This window comes from Alosa sapidissima, chromosome 4, assembly GCF_018492685.1.
Source record: "Alosa sapidissima isolate fAloSap1 chromosome 4, fAloSap1.pri, whole genome shotgun sequence".
Classification (NCBI taxonomy): domain Eukaryota; kingdom Metazoa; phylum Chordata; class Actinopteri; order Clupeiformes; family Clupeidae; genus Alosa; species Alosa sapidissima.
In genome coordinates, this window is record NC_055960.1 from 39,006,603 (window position 1) to 39,021,602 (window position 15,000).

General features: G+C 42.7%; 1 protein-coding gene and 1 long non-coding RNA gene across 4 annotated transcripts in view; both read right to left on the reverse strand.

Annotated features, from left to right (window-relative positions):
• olfml3b (olfactomedin-like 3b) overlaps positions 1 to 15,000 on the reverse strand; it is a 29,107-nt gene that overhangs the window by 5,023 nt on the left and 9,084 nt on the right. For all 3 annotated transcript variants that reach the window (XM_042088596.1, XM_042088595.1, XM_042088597.1), the window contains exon 2: positions 5,252 to 5,537. In XM_042088596.1, the coding sequence (XP_041944530.1) occupies positions 5,252 to 5,537 (286 nt within the window). The remainder of the gene's footprint in view (positions 1 to 5,251; positions 5,538 to 15,000) is intronic.
• On the reverse strand, positions 8,009 to 10,395 carry LOC121706678. The gene is made up of 6 exons (XR_006031102.1): positions 10,205 to 10,395; positions 9,869 to 10,117; positions 9,283 to 9,556; positions 9,025 to 9,156; positions 8,497 to 8,709; positions 8,009 to 8,328 (listed from the first exon to the last, which is right to left on the reverse strand). It is a non-coding gene; the product is annotated as an uncharacterized LOC121706678 (long non-coding RNA).

A 15,000-nucleotide genomic window follows, 5' to 3' on the forward strand; every position in this document is an offset into this window, starting at 1 on the left:
AATTGTTATAAAACCTTTAAAATCTCTAAACAATCACAAGTAGGGCAGTTCATCACAGTTCATCCATTGCAACTGGATTGATGAAAGGTCACTTACACCTGTAGGCTACATTGTATTTGGGAAAAGCAAAAGGTATCAGCATAATGTTATTTATTTATTTATTTATTTATTTTTTATGTATTTTTAAACAAAAACATCTCTGTCAGTTCCATGCCGTTTTCAACAGCTATCAAAAACAAAGGTCATTTTTTGATGGATGGATTTTTTGTGAATGTTTCTTCTTCTACATAAGATTTTAGTCATCTTTAGTTCATGTAATACTTTATTGTCAATGCACAAATTAAGTAACAGTAGTCTGAAACGTTATTGTTAATGCACAAATTAAGTAACAGTAGCCTAGTCTGAAACGAAATGCTGTTTTACATCTAACCAGTGGTGCAAATAACTGACATGTCCAAATGGGCCTTGATGAAATGCGTCGCTAGACTGTTCATTCACATTTTAACGGGCCAAAGTTGAAGAGCTTTTGTCCGTTATTGTTCGTGCAAATATAGGCTGATTCATGTTCCCTTGCATTGTTTAACTGAGGTCCATGGCTAGTCTGGCTTTCATCAGACCAAGCTCAATCTTTTAAGAAATCAAAAAATAAATAGCGGGCAGATCAGGCTCCTAGTCCATAGGCACCCGATATTGTTTAATTTTCCGATTGAGATATACACGCTCTGGCTATTCTAAATGCAAAAATGCATCAGGGAGTTATGACAAAACGGTAACTAACAAACTAGATCCTAATAGAAAGCTGTTAGCTTCCCTAAGCTACAGGTAGGATTATAAGGTAGGCCTATTTACAACATAAATTGTCAATAGGCTATGCTGGCGACACAAATAAAATCTCCTTTGGAAACCAATGGCTTACGCCTTACAGTATCAAGCGGACTTAAACTGTCATATCATGGCGAAAAGTTGTAATAACATTCACGCAGCTCCATGAGTCAAGGAAAGCGCGAATGAAGTAGCCACTTCTAAATGGGACCCACTACACAGTAGCTTAAGGTATTTTCCTAAAGCAGCCATAATGAAATGAATGTGTCATTGTTTGGATACTTCACACACACGTGCTTTTTAATTTCGCAGACTACAACTACCAATCTGTAATCAAAGCACATCGATTCCCCTACCCTGCACGCACTTAAAACAAAATAAACAGGCGTCTCAGTCTCACGCATGTATAGGCAAAACTGTATCAGACCACAGATTAACGTACCTGCAGTAAAAACCAAGCATGTCCGATAAACATCCTCAGATTTATTTCGGCTTCAAGAAGAAATGGGAATTACACTTCATGTGAACATCGTCCTATCCTTATTAGATGTTCGCTGCGGTAAATTACAGTCCTTGTATGAAGCGTCCATTGTTTTTTCCAACCCACTTTTAACTTCCAACAAAATTACGTCTCACTGCAACGATGCGCCATCTAGTGGACAAACGACTACTTCTCGCCAATACTGAAAATGCAGCCATGATGATGATGAATATTTATTTTGGCTTTCTTTTAATCCTACTGATTTTCATTTTTAAAAAAAAAAAAAATCTGACTAAACCTATATGACCGCCGCTTCGCTGCGCGGCGGTCATAATAATGCAATCTCCATAGCACTCTTCAGCAACCCTCAAACATGCACACTCTTCCATTTTTTTGCATGGCTGGAATTTGAAGAAAGATAACCAGTGAGATGTTTTAACTAGGCAAGCACAGTCGCCTTTACAGTAAAAAAAAAATACGGTGTAAATCCTCTGTAAAGACTGACAACTGTTCATAATAGTTAGTGACAGAAGTACTTTCTACAGAAAAATTAGCAGTCACCTACTATTTTATCAATTTATTGTTTATTATTTATCAAGGAATCTATTTTGCGTCTAAACGTCATACTGAATTTTAGCTATTGTTTCAATTTATATTTTAATTTTACCTTATTTTCATTTGCTACTTGAGGGTCATTGGGGTAATTCCTGTCCTGTCCTACAACATATCTGATACATAAAGAGTATATTAATGCCTTATTTTTTGCAATTCCTATGATATCTGATGGCAAAACCAAAAAGTATGTGAATTATGCTAATTATGTTAATTAGCAAGCTTAAAACTCAAAATTGAGCTTGGTAAACAAAATATTTGAATTCCACACCCTCAAATTGTGTGAAATAGCCCCTTTACCGACTTTTCCTCAAATTTGCCAACAGGACTTTTTCTGAACGTTTGTTAGCTATCTGCTCTCCCTCTAACACAGGCATATACACACATAAACACACACACACACATTAATACACACACACACATAACACACATAAACACACACACACATAAAACACACACAGGCATATACACACATAATCACAAACACATTAATACACACATAACACAGATAAACACACACAGGCATATACAAACATAAACACAAATAAACACACACATAACACACATAAACATGTGTACAAGCACACACACACAACTCTATGCACATCCACACACACACACACACAGACACACACACACACACACACACACACACATTAATACACACACATACGTAATACACACATTAGTAGACACACACACACAATAATGCACACATACGAATGCACACACACACACACCGCAGGGGATATCATGTTGTCTTTTAAGCGCTGGAGTCGTCAGCATTCTGTCCCATCTCAGCGTGTCATGAGCTTATTTCTCACAATTCACAGCAGGCAGCTCTGCTCCATGGCAGAGTTACACACACACACACACATTTACACGCACACACACACACACATACACACATTGATTGTGCTCTGAGCAGGATTACACTTGCTTACACACACTTGCTTACACACACTTGTTTACACACACACACACACATGCTTACACACTGGTTATTCTCTAATCAGCTTAGGAGCCTCTTTCACTTCACAAAGCCCACAGCTACGTCGGACTGTGTGTGTGTGTGTGTGTGTGTGTGTGTGTGTGTATGTGTGTGTGTGTGTGTGTCTGTGTGCTATCCTGATCTTTCAGTGAATGTGTGATATGTGTGTTATGCTGGATCTGAGGTGTTAGACTAAGTGTGTGTGTGTGTGTGCAGCTTGTACAGTGGATGTAAGACATGAGATGTGTGTCCACTCCTCGTCTCTCTCTCTCACACACACACACACACACACATACGCGCACACACATAAATGCGTGCACACACACACAGGCCTAAATCTCTGTGTATCTCCTGTGTAACCAATGGAGGATACAGGATAGGGGAGATGGAGAGATAATGGTGGTCACTTTGATAGGCCACACACACACACACACACACACACACACACACACACACACACACTCAGAAGAGGATAGGGAAGAGGGGATGTTTCATATTATTTCCTTCCTCCTCTTCCTGAGGTTGTTCTAGAAACATCTAGCCTGGAAACCAGACTCTCTGACAACACACACACACACACACACACACACACACTCTGACTTCGCAGAGAGTCTGGCCTAGATCCATAGGCGTACGTTTATTTCTGGGTGGGAGGGCACAGGTTGAGGTTTAAAATCATTGGAGTTCCTTTGAACCGCTTTGAACCGCTTTGAACTAATCACTAACAACCGCCGTTTCGTCATACAGAGAAGTTTGTCTGCATCACGCCCATAACAAGCAAGCGTGCATCTTATCAGCAAACACTCACACGTTTCATCTGCATCTGATCAGCAAACAGTCACACGTTTCATCTGCATCTGATCAGCAAACACTCACACGTTTCATCTGCATCTGATCAGCAAACACTCACACGTTTCATCTGCATCTGATCAGCAAACACTCACACGTTTCATCTGCATCTGATCAGCAAACACTCACACGTGAACATCTGCATCTGATCAGCAAACAATCACACGTTTCATCTGCATCTGATCAGCACAATCACACGTGAACATCTGCATCTGATCAGCAAAAACTCACACATTTTATCTGCATCTGATCAGCAAACACTCACACGTTTCATCTGCATCTGATCAGCAAACACTCACACGTTTCATCTGCGTAACTCTCGCCAAAATGCATCATATGGTGTTTTGTGAATGTACCCAAGTCAAACTTTCATATAAATCCATAAGTACGTCCAAAGCGCCACTTTTAAGCTTTTATGCCTTGTCGTTTTCGGGTGAAATGACCTTTTGAATGGGAATCCTATAGGGTCACTACTTTTTTGATACAATCATGTCAAATAAATAGCAATCGCGAACAACTCACTTGTTTTTTCTGCTCGCTGCCATCTTGCAAGGAGTGAGTTGTCCAAAATCTTTCTTTTTAGTAAACTACGTGTACACGAACAATGTTCTCAATACTCGAGTTCATGTGTAGAGACACTGATGATGCTTCGATCAAAGTTTCATGTTATGTCGAACCTTCTTAGTATTTGAAAAATAGTGATTTTGACGCGACCATGTAGCCTACTAAACTAAAGTTTGACTCGGGTACGTTCGTATTTCAAGTGACCAAATTAAGGTATGACTAAAGTTTAGCTGACGATATAACATCCTACTCGACTGTGACTTCGTTTGTGACACTCCGGCTAAACTAGAAAGAGCTGAAATAACTCACACCAACCTTATTTGCGCCTTTTATTTACATTTGCTCAAAGATTTCATAAGTATTTAAGCCCTTTAAGTAGCCTAGGCTATAAGCCCTTTAAGTAGCCTATAAGTAGCCTATATAGGCTATAAGCCCTTTAAGTAGCCTAGGCTATAAGCCCTTTAAGTAGCCTATATAGGCTATAAGCCCTTTAAGTAGCCTATATAGGCTATAAGCCCTTTTCGCTCCCTACGTTGATGTATTCCAAGCGGTCTGCTTCGGGGGCGGGGACGTAGGAATTGAAACACCGTGCCTGGGTAACGTAATCGCTCTCAGGGACGCCCTCTGTTCGCTGGTTGGTTTGGCTGCCCAACTGCCGAAGTACACGAGGGCGAATCAAACTATTCCAGACGGAGTACTGTAGGGAAAAGAAATCGAGCGGAAGTACGTAGGCAGGCAGAGGCCAGGCTAAGAAACTTCTGCTGTGACGTACAGTGTGTTACTGTATGTGATTTGCGTTGTCCTTGGCTGACCTGAGAGCTTACACCCCCAGCGGTCCTACCTGAGAGCTTGGCGTACTTGAGCTTGGTCTTCTCCTGGGCTACGTCTTACACACCCACACACACACACACACACACCCCCAGCGGTCCTACCTGAGAGCTTGGCGTACTTGAGCTTGGTCCTCTCCCGGGCGACGGTGACCTGCTGCTCCACAAGCCTCTCGTCCACGTCCACACAGGGCTGCGTCTCCTTCTGCGTGTCCAGGTAGTCCATCTCGCGCTCCACGCGGCCCACGCGCGAGCCCAGCCCGTCCAGCTCCGAGCGCAGACCCTCCCCCCTCTTGTCCAGCACCTCCAGCTGGGACACCATCTGCTGCTTGACCTCACGCAGCTCCGCAGCGTAGCGCGTCGTCTGCTCGTGCCACAGAGAGATGCGGTCCTGAGGAGAGAGAGAGAGACAGAGAGAGAGGGATGAGAGAGGAGAGAGAGGAGAGAGGGTGAGGGATGAGAGGAGAGAGAGGGATGAGAGAGGAGAGAGAGGGAGAGGGATGAGAGAGAGAGAGAGAGAGAGAGGGATGAGAGAGAGAGTGAGGGATGAGAGAGAGGAGAGAGAGAGGGATGAGAGAGGAGAGAGAGGGATGAGAGAGAGGGATGAGAGAGAGTGAGGGATGAGAGAGAGGAGAGATTGAGGGATGAGAGAGAGGAGAGAGAGAGAGAGGGATGAGAGAGAGAGTGAGGGATGAGAGAGAGGAGAGAGAGAGGGATGAGAGAGAGGAGAGAGAGAGAGAGGGATGAGAGAGAGAGTGAGGGATGAGAGAGAGGAGAGAGAGAGGGATGAGAGAGAGGAGAGAGAAGGAGAGAGACATGTTGGTGTGGTATCACTGAGAGGGAGAGAGAGATAACACAGATTCAGTGCTGAGATAACAGGTGTGTGTGTGTGGTGTGAGAGTGATAAAACAACATTACTGAGGGTACCACAGAGAAATGCAATGCAGAGAGAGGAGAGAGGGATGAGAGAGAGAGAGAGAGAGAGATTGAGGGATGAGAGAGAGGAGAGAGAGAGAGAGGGATGAGAGAGAGAGAGGGATGAGAGAGAGAGGGATGAGAGAGAGTGAGGGATGAGAGAGAGGAGAGAGAGAGGGATGAGAGAGAGGAGAGAGAAGGAGAGAGACATGTTGGTGTGGTATCACTGAGAGGGAGAGAGAGATAACACAGATTCAGTGCTGAGATAACAGGTGTGTGTGTGTGGTGTGAGAGTGATAAAACAACATTACTGAGGGTACCACAGAGAAATGCAATGCAGAGAGAGAGAGAGAGAGAGAGAGATAGATACATATGCATATGCATTCAGAGGAGGGTCATGAGAAAGTGGGAGTTTTGTGTAAAGAAATGGGAGGCGAAGCATAAATGCGCCTAATTAGGTAATCCCCAGTTTGTACGAAAACTGCCCATGAAAGCACACGTCTGTTTTGCTTTGAAATATTTCCGCCTTGTAAAAGCAGGTGTTAATCCGCTTGTGATTGAAGTATGCGTTCAGTAGAGCTACAGGTTTGATAAATAGACACACACACACACATCTACACCCACACATACTAACTCTGACTAACTAATCTCTGTTGAATTGCTCACACTGCAGTACTCGTCACATATAAATCACATGGATATCATGCAAATTGATTGAAAATCTTTATTGACATGATGTATTTTGTACAAAAGGATAATTCTTATATAAATAAATAAATAAAATGACTTCGTACAATTATCAGTCAAAAGGATAAACACAATAAAGCCACAGAGTTATTCCCACTGCGGTCCTTAGCGGAAGGAGCAGAGCCAGAGCTTTCCAATTAGCGGCTAGGTGTGATAGTGCTGTGATAAACGCTGTGATAAACGCTGTGATAAACAGTGTGATAGGTGCTGTGATAAACGGTGTGATAAACAGTGTGATAAACAGTGTGATAGGTGCTGTGATAAACGCTGTGATAAACGGTGTGATAGTGCTGTGATAAACGGTGTGATAAACGGTGTGATAGGTGATAAACAGTGTGATAAACAGTGTGATACAGTAGGTCCTGTGATAAACGGTGTGATAAACAGTGTAGGTGATAAACGGTGTGATAGGTGATAAACAGTGTGATAAACAAGGTGATAAACAGTGTGATAAACAGTGTGATAAACAGTGTGATACAGTAGGTGCTGTGATAAACAGTGTAGGTGATAAACGGTGTGATAGGTGATAAACAGTGTGATCAGGGCCGGAGTGGGGCCACTGTTCAGCCCGGGAGTTTCAGGCCCAAGACCGGCCCACGTTTTCCATAGTGGTGGAAATTGGATAAATGAAGAAACATTTCAGCTCTTACTATCCTGTAGTTTTTACTAGTACCATGGTTCAACAATGTGTAAACTTATATAATAATTCACTTCAATAATTGAATTGAATTGAAGAATAATTGCTCTTTCTTACATTAAATAACTTTAATTTATCCTCTCTACTTGTCCCTCATGGCCTCCTCATCACTAATTTCGGGCTCATCATTTTCAGTGGTCGACTGGTTGATCTGCTGCTCAGAGGCTACAATTTTACCTAGGCCTACACAGATCAAGCTTCAGTTTTGTTATCAATATTTGCATCAGGCATGCAAACTGGTCACTCTCCTACATACACACACATACTCACTCACAGGACACGATCCACCCCCCCACAGGACACATCCTCCACCCCCCCACAGGACACGATCCACCACCCCACAGGACACGATCCACCCCCCCACAAGACACATCCTCCACCCCACAGGACACGATCCACCACCCCACAGGACACATCCTCCACCCCACAGGACACGATCCACCCCCCCCCACAGGACACATCCTCCACCCCACAGGACACGATCCTCCACCCCGCAGGACACGATCCACCACCCCACAAGACACATCCTCCCTTTTGAATAACTCCACGGCTGACTTTCCTCTTGCCAGGTGATTGTCGGTAACGCCAGATCAACACCGAACTTGATTATTTCTTGGTGGACATCACAGCCTGGTGGAAGGAGATGTCTCAACATTCCACTCAGCCTCTTCAATTGGATTGGTCCTTGAGAATGGCTTCTCAAAAGTGGGTCCAGAGCGAAGAGGGCCTTCAGGGTCTGGCTGTTTAAGGGAAGCTTGGCCTGCATATAGGCAGCAGTGGTTGTGTAGGCCATTTTTAGCTTCTTCATGAATGGCTTCAGTTGCTAAAATATAGTACAACATAAAGTTAATGATTACTACATATTCCAAACACATGGTTAGAACAGTTATTTAATACCTCCTATATACATACATTATACATTTCCTATACCTATACATTTCCTATTCCTATATACATACATTATACACTTCCTATGCAGCAGAGTACTTACAGCATGATTTGGAGTTTTTGCCCTAAATGCGTCTGCATCCTTTCCAACCTAGATCTCTCTTGCTGGCAACATCATGTGGTCCTCCAAGACCAGGTCAACAAGAGCCCTGGGTGACAATGCTGTGAAGTACTCCCCCTTAACGAAGCAGGCCAAGAAGGACATGAACAGCTCGAGCTGTCTTCCATGTAGCTTGTGCACCAACATTTCACCTCCCTGTGAAAGGAAAAACATTAAATTACACATAGCTCACACTTTAATCCAAAGCACCTGCCAGTTATTTAGGTACAGGGTATTTTGTACAGTCCCTAGATCCATGTGGGGTTAGGTGCTTTGCTCAAGGGCACCGCCATGGATGAAGGTTTAAAGAGTCCACACTCATTCTTCCTACAGGTTAAGAGTGGGACACATATAAAATCAATATAAATCACAAATATAATCCCTGAAATGTGTGTAAATATATGTATGATAAACAAACATTGTTCACAGGTCAACAGTTGCAGTCATGACAAACAAAAGGCAAATAACCACCTGGAAAACCATGACGTACTCCTTTAAAATGGCCAGGACACCTATGTAAACACTCAGCTGCAGATTTGTGATTGGCTCCAGATGCCAGATTTGTTGGCACACCCTCTTCTTGCGATCTTTGCTGGGTCATACCTATGTTAAGACATTAAAAAATTACTTTTGTAAAATAAATACATTACATGAATAAATACTCACAACATACAGTATATGTTTATTGACCATGTCTGAAAAATGCAACTGGGGATCACTGCTCTTCACCTTTCCTTTTGAGGTCTTCGTGCATCGACCTGATCCTGCTTTTTCCTGTCTGACTCACACTGTATTGGGTGTATAAGACTTCCAGGGGCTCTTTGTACAGTTCCTGCTCCTCCACGCTCAAGTACCCAAAATACAGGATTTTATAAGCTGGTAGCATGCTGTAAGTGCTCATGCTGGCGTCATATGCTGAAAGCCAGCGATGGTTTACAAACCCTCTCTGAGGACTGGAGGCAGGAATGTTCAACATAAGGCATAGCTCCTTAAAGTGCTGCACCTGATCAACAGGAGAGAGAGTTTGTGAAATTACTGAATTATACCTTAAGTTTCTCTGATTTAAGAGCCCAACACCTAGTCCAGCACTTATCTTTTAGATATCAATTCCTCTGAACAGGTTTCATACATCCTGTCAAATTCAGTGGAAATAAAGTTATCTGTTGCTATTCACTGCCACTATGGTACCAAGGTCTGAGTGACATATGTTCCTGTTATATTAGATTAAGATATATTCCAGTATATCCCTTTCCTGTCTATGGTGCAAAATTGGAAGGAAGAACATACACAACATTACATTTATTTTCATTTGTACCTGATCTGGGCACCACTGGTGGTCCATCTGCAGATCACTGAATAACTGCTCCAGGTGACGTTCAAATGGCTCTGCAAACTTCTTTGCACAATTGTGCATATGATGACAGGAGTCCCCATCTATGTCAAGAAGCCCTGGACAGTGCTGACGGATTCTTGTCTCCAACCCAGTTTTGCTTCCTCTCATGACCGCACATGAATCCATCAAAATGCTTACCAGTGCATATGCATATTTCACTGTATAGCCTACCTGCGATATGATTTAATGTGATTGTATTATTTAACTGAAAATATGGAATTGAAACAATCAAGAATACTTACTGACTTAAAATATTACCTTTTTGTTGTTGTTTGTTGTACTTTCATCTATGTTTAAAGAAAAAGGTCTACTCCTCAAGTAAGACAAAGTCCTTTCCGAGTAGGTCCGGCCCAATCCATGTACCATCTTGTAAGCGGCTGCAGTCCTTGAAAGTTTAATTCCTTATAATGCCACTTTGTCCTTTGCAAGGGTCTGCGCAAGCTCCACAATTACTGGAGCTATCGTGAAGGGCAGTACTCCAAGCACCATGCCAGTACTCCAAGCACCATGGCCTACAATAGGAAAATTATTTAGAATTGGATACTGACATATGGATCAGGTTAGTCTCCACTGAAGTGAGTGCTTTTAATCTTATTGTGAATGTGTATAGTCTAAATTGTACATGTGAATAGTGACAATAAATGTATTTTAATTAAATGTAATATCATTATCATTATTCAGAATAATACCATCTTTTAGCATTCCATCCCATACAATGTCACCATTCACATACAGTATATAATTTACACTATACACATTCACAATAGGATTTGTCTACTCAGTCTCACGTCAGTGTAGACAAAGGGATAAGCTGTACAACATAGTGGGCTATTTACAAAAAGGTATAGGCCTATTATTGCTGCCTGTGCTATGGACCTACCCCACCTACCTCTGCATTTGCAATGCGGTTTACAACCGGCACTGTCACCTTCCCCTGAAACTGCTGCCTGATGAAATCTGGGCCCTGAGTTGCTTGTTCGGGGATCATAGTGCTGGCAACACTATTAGTTTCCAGCTTCTTTTTATGAATCTCGGTCTGCACATGAGCCATCAAGGCATGGCTGCCCTTATTGGCATAATTAAGTTCCTTCTGGCAGGACACACCTGGCCAGTCCCTGTCTGCTGATCTTCTGGAACACATCCCCCATGTGGAAGGACACCTCCTGCCCCTTCACACATACCTTTCCCTCCAGTTTGAGCCAAGCCCACTTCCAACTGCATTTGATCCCTGAATCTATCTGTTTTACAGCTGCAGCATCCTCCTCTGCTAAAACACTCATTCTGCAAGAATAATGTTTGTGTTAGTGTAGCCTAAGTGGTACATCAGTATTAACTGTAAACAGGGCTCTAAATTAACTTTTTTCACCACCAGCCAAAATGACTAGTAGATATTGTAGCGTTTCACCAAGAGCCAGAGTTTCATGAACTGGTTTATTGTCACCAAAGCACACAATGCAGCATGTAACACACAGCGGGCCGTGTCAGGCCCAAAACTCAAAGAGGCAGAACTTCCTCGAACAGTAGCCTATATTCCCCGGGGGTCCCGCCCCCCTCTCACCAGGCTGCCAATCATGAGCGTGCCCGGGGTTATGCATAGCACGGGTACTCCCTGATTGACAGCCGGTCGCTACAATATTAATATTACTAGCCAAACACAAAATGGCTAGTACGTTTTCTTTTCTACTAACCCACACTAAGCTTAAAATTTACACCAGCAGCAAACAAAGAAGAAGGAAAAAAAACAAAACAATCTCGGCTTTCTGACTCTCAAAAAATGCCGAGTGTGTTGTTTTAGAAAACCATCCGGCGTGAACAAGGAATTTCTCCATACAACGCCACTGAGCTTAGTTTTCATATCACTCATCTCGCAAAAGTAGGCTAGCAGGTAACGTTAGGCCTAACGTTAGTATTTAACATCTGCAGCCGTTATAGGAGCTAGCTATCGTGTTAAACTTGATTTTCAGCAGGCATGTTAAAATAACATTTAAGTACACATGTTTGCCACTGTAAGTGACTTACCTCAACACGTAACAGCAACACCATGCGACTTTTCCATATAGAAGCTTTCACTGCGTTGTTCAGATCCAGAGCCACACGTGTACGGTTTATTCCGTTGGTTTGTTCAGATCCCGAGCCACACGTGTACGGTTTATTCCGTTGGTTTGTTCAGATCCAGTAGGGAGATGAGGTTGCCAGGTCAATCGATAAAAAGGTGACTTTGCGGTTTGAATCAATGGAATATTCGTAAGCGAGTGGGTTGTACCAGCTGATCAGAACACCAATACAAAGAACCGCGTGTTAATAGCTATTAATTTCGATTGTCTGTAACCTTGTAGCCTATGTGATCAAATGTTTGGCAACAATATAACGTTGTGCCTGCCTGCGTTCCCCCCCCCCTAAAAAAAACTCTTTGGATCTATACGATTCACACAAGTGACCTATTTTGGGACCAAAACGGCGAATTTCGCCGAAAGGTGAGGAGTTTGCATGCCTGTTGCATACTGCAAAGTCTATGAATCGGATACAAAAGGCTAATATTTTAAAGGGGAACTTGGCAACTATTTCAACGTAATAAACCCGTTTAGAAATCATTCGGATGGTTAAATGACCTGTTCCGGTGAAAATGGTGACTTTCCCCGCTGCGCCTAGCGTCCCCAGGCGGAAAACCAACCTTGCAACATTGAGACTTACCGTCCCGGAAAGAGAAGTGAGAAACAAGAAACTCGTTTTAAATCGTGTTTCTTACCTTGTAACATCCACATAGTTCTGCCAAACTTATGCTAACCGTTCGCTAGCTTGTAAACAAATCCATGTGCTTTATTGTTACCTTTTCCCACAGTTTGAAATAGCATAATGCACAATTTCTCCAGCAGAGGGGGAAATCCTGCCAAGTTTCCCTTTAAGTAATTGAATATGTTGCTTGCGAATAGCTTGACAATGCTACAAACGTCCAATATTAGCCCAATAATTACACTGCTAATAATCATTGCCTAGGCTATCTCTCTTTAACAGTTGCCACTTTTTTTTGTAATCTGGAAGCTTGGCACATTTAGCTGCATTCTACCTGGCCGTTTCAGTCCCTCCTGGACTCTTTCTACCATCCATCCTTCCTGACGCTTATGGCTACTGTATAGGCCGGCCCGGCTATCCGAATCTATCCGAAAACATTTTGGAAAAGACGGGCTATATGGACTAGAGGGTGACACGGGAATCAATTTTCACTCCCGTCCCATCCCGAGCCCACACAAATACTCCCGTCATATCCCGATCGCGTGACTGCCCCCCCAAAAATCTCCTGTCCTGCAAAATCCCGAGAGAAAGGGTCCCGAATCCCGCCCCACTCCCGTTTCGTTCCCTATGTTGTCTAAAGCATTGGTTCCCAAAGGGTGGGTCGTAGGAGATTTTATTTGGGTCGCCAGCATAGTGACAATTTATGTTGTGTAATAGGCCTAGCTTATACCTTATATAGCTTAGGAACTCCTTCTGTACACATTTAGAACATCGCCAGAACGTGGATATCACTCGCAAAATTAAACAATATTTCTGTCGGGCACCAATCATGGACCTCACAGTTGCAAAATGCAAGGGACATGAATCAGTTTATTTATGAGATTCTGGGGAATAGAGAAAATCACAGCCCCACCCAGAGGTGCTGATATTATTAAAAAGCTCCTGTGTAGGGAAGCTTATTGGAGACATGCACTTGGCACTTTAGAACCTTTAGGCCTTAATGATGAATTAAATCTATCATGCTTTCTGTAAATGTTAAACTGTTAATGTTAAATGTTTTTTCCCTATTTTATTGTGAACTATGTATGCTTGTTTATACGTATGCCTGTTCGATCATTTTAATTACTTCTCTGGTTTGTGGGCAATTTGCCTTTAATGACTTAATGTTGTGAGTGTAGCTCCCTGGAAGCTGTGGGTGTATCTTCAGGTAGCCAACGCCCCCTTTTATGCTCAATCACACCTGTAGGTAATCCTTATTAGGGCTTTACCCCCCATTCCTTCCAAGGACTCTGATGAAGATGTGACTAGATCGAAACGTTAGTCGTATGTTCTGCACCTTGTACTAAATAAATTGAAAATTAAGAAGACATCTGAGCTGCACCGGCGTCCCTCCTTCTCTCTGAAATTTCTGTCCTGGCCTGGTTGCACCGGATTGTTTAACAGAAGCGCGGAGAACCCTCCTTTGTCTCATGAATCAGTTTATATTTGCACGGACAATAACAGACATCAGCTCTTCAACATGGCCCATTAAAATCTAGAAAGTATCATTTTAAATCGTAAAAAAAACCCTGCCGACAACAATAGGCTAAAGCAGACATCCATAGACCGGACATATGGCTTATTTGCGTCATAGGCTACAGATAGTTTCAATTGTAGATAGGCCTCTTTAAAGTTAATAGCAGTCTCCTCACATTTCATCTTATTTCGGATTTAAAACGCACAAAAGTGCATTAGATTAGGCTATAATTTAAGTGGACATGTAAACGCTATTTCCTCTTTCCAATGTTGCGAACTTCACTACAGTAAAGCTGCTTTGCCATTTATTAGTTTCCCATAACAACCACCACATAGTCTAGGTGACAAGGGTTATTAAGATCGACTTTGAACACAGTGAGCCATACAACTTGACAATAACACTATATCATAGTGTTAATGTGTTGAGTAAAGCTACACATGTTTAGATTGATTTTGTTACCATGTGTGTTTATTCCTGCCGTTACAAAAACTAGCATCTCAGATAACGTTAGCGATTAGCTCACATTGATATGGAAATAGAAAACGCCTTCAGTTTTCGGTGTAGTCGCTGATGCTGATTGATTGGCTTGTGAACAGGGCAGCTGCTTTGTATTGCTCTGATAGGCTACTCTGCGGTTAGCAGTAGCCAATCAACAAACGTATTGTGAGTTGTAAGTGGTTCCCTTTTCTAGAAATGCCTTGCAATCTTTGGGTGCACGTTGATTTCTGCCCGTCCCGTCCCTATCACGTTACCAACAGTGAAATTGACTCCCGTACCGCAGGATTCCCGAATACCGTGACCCGCGGAA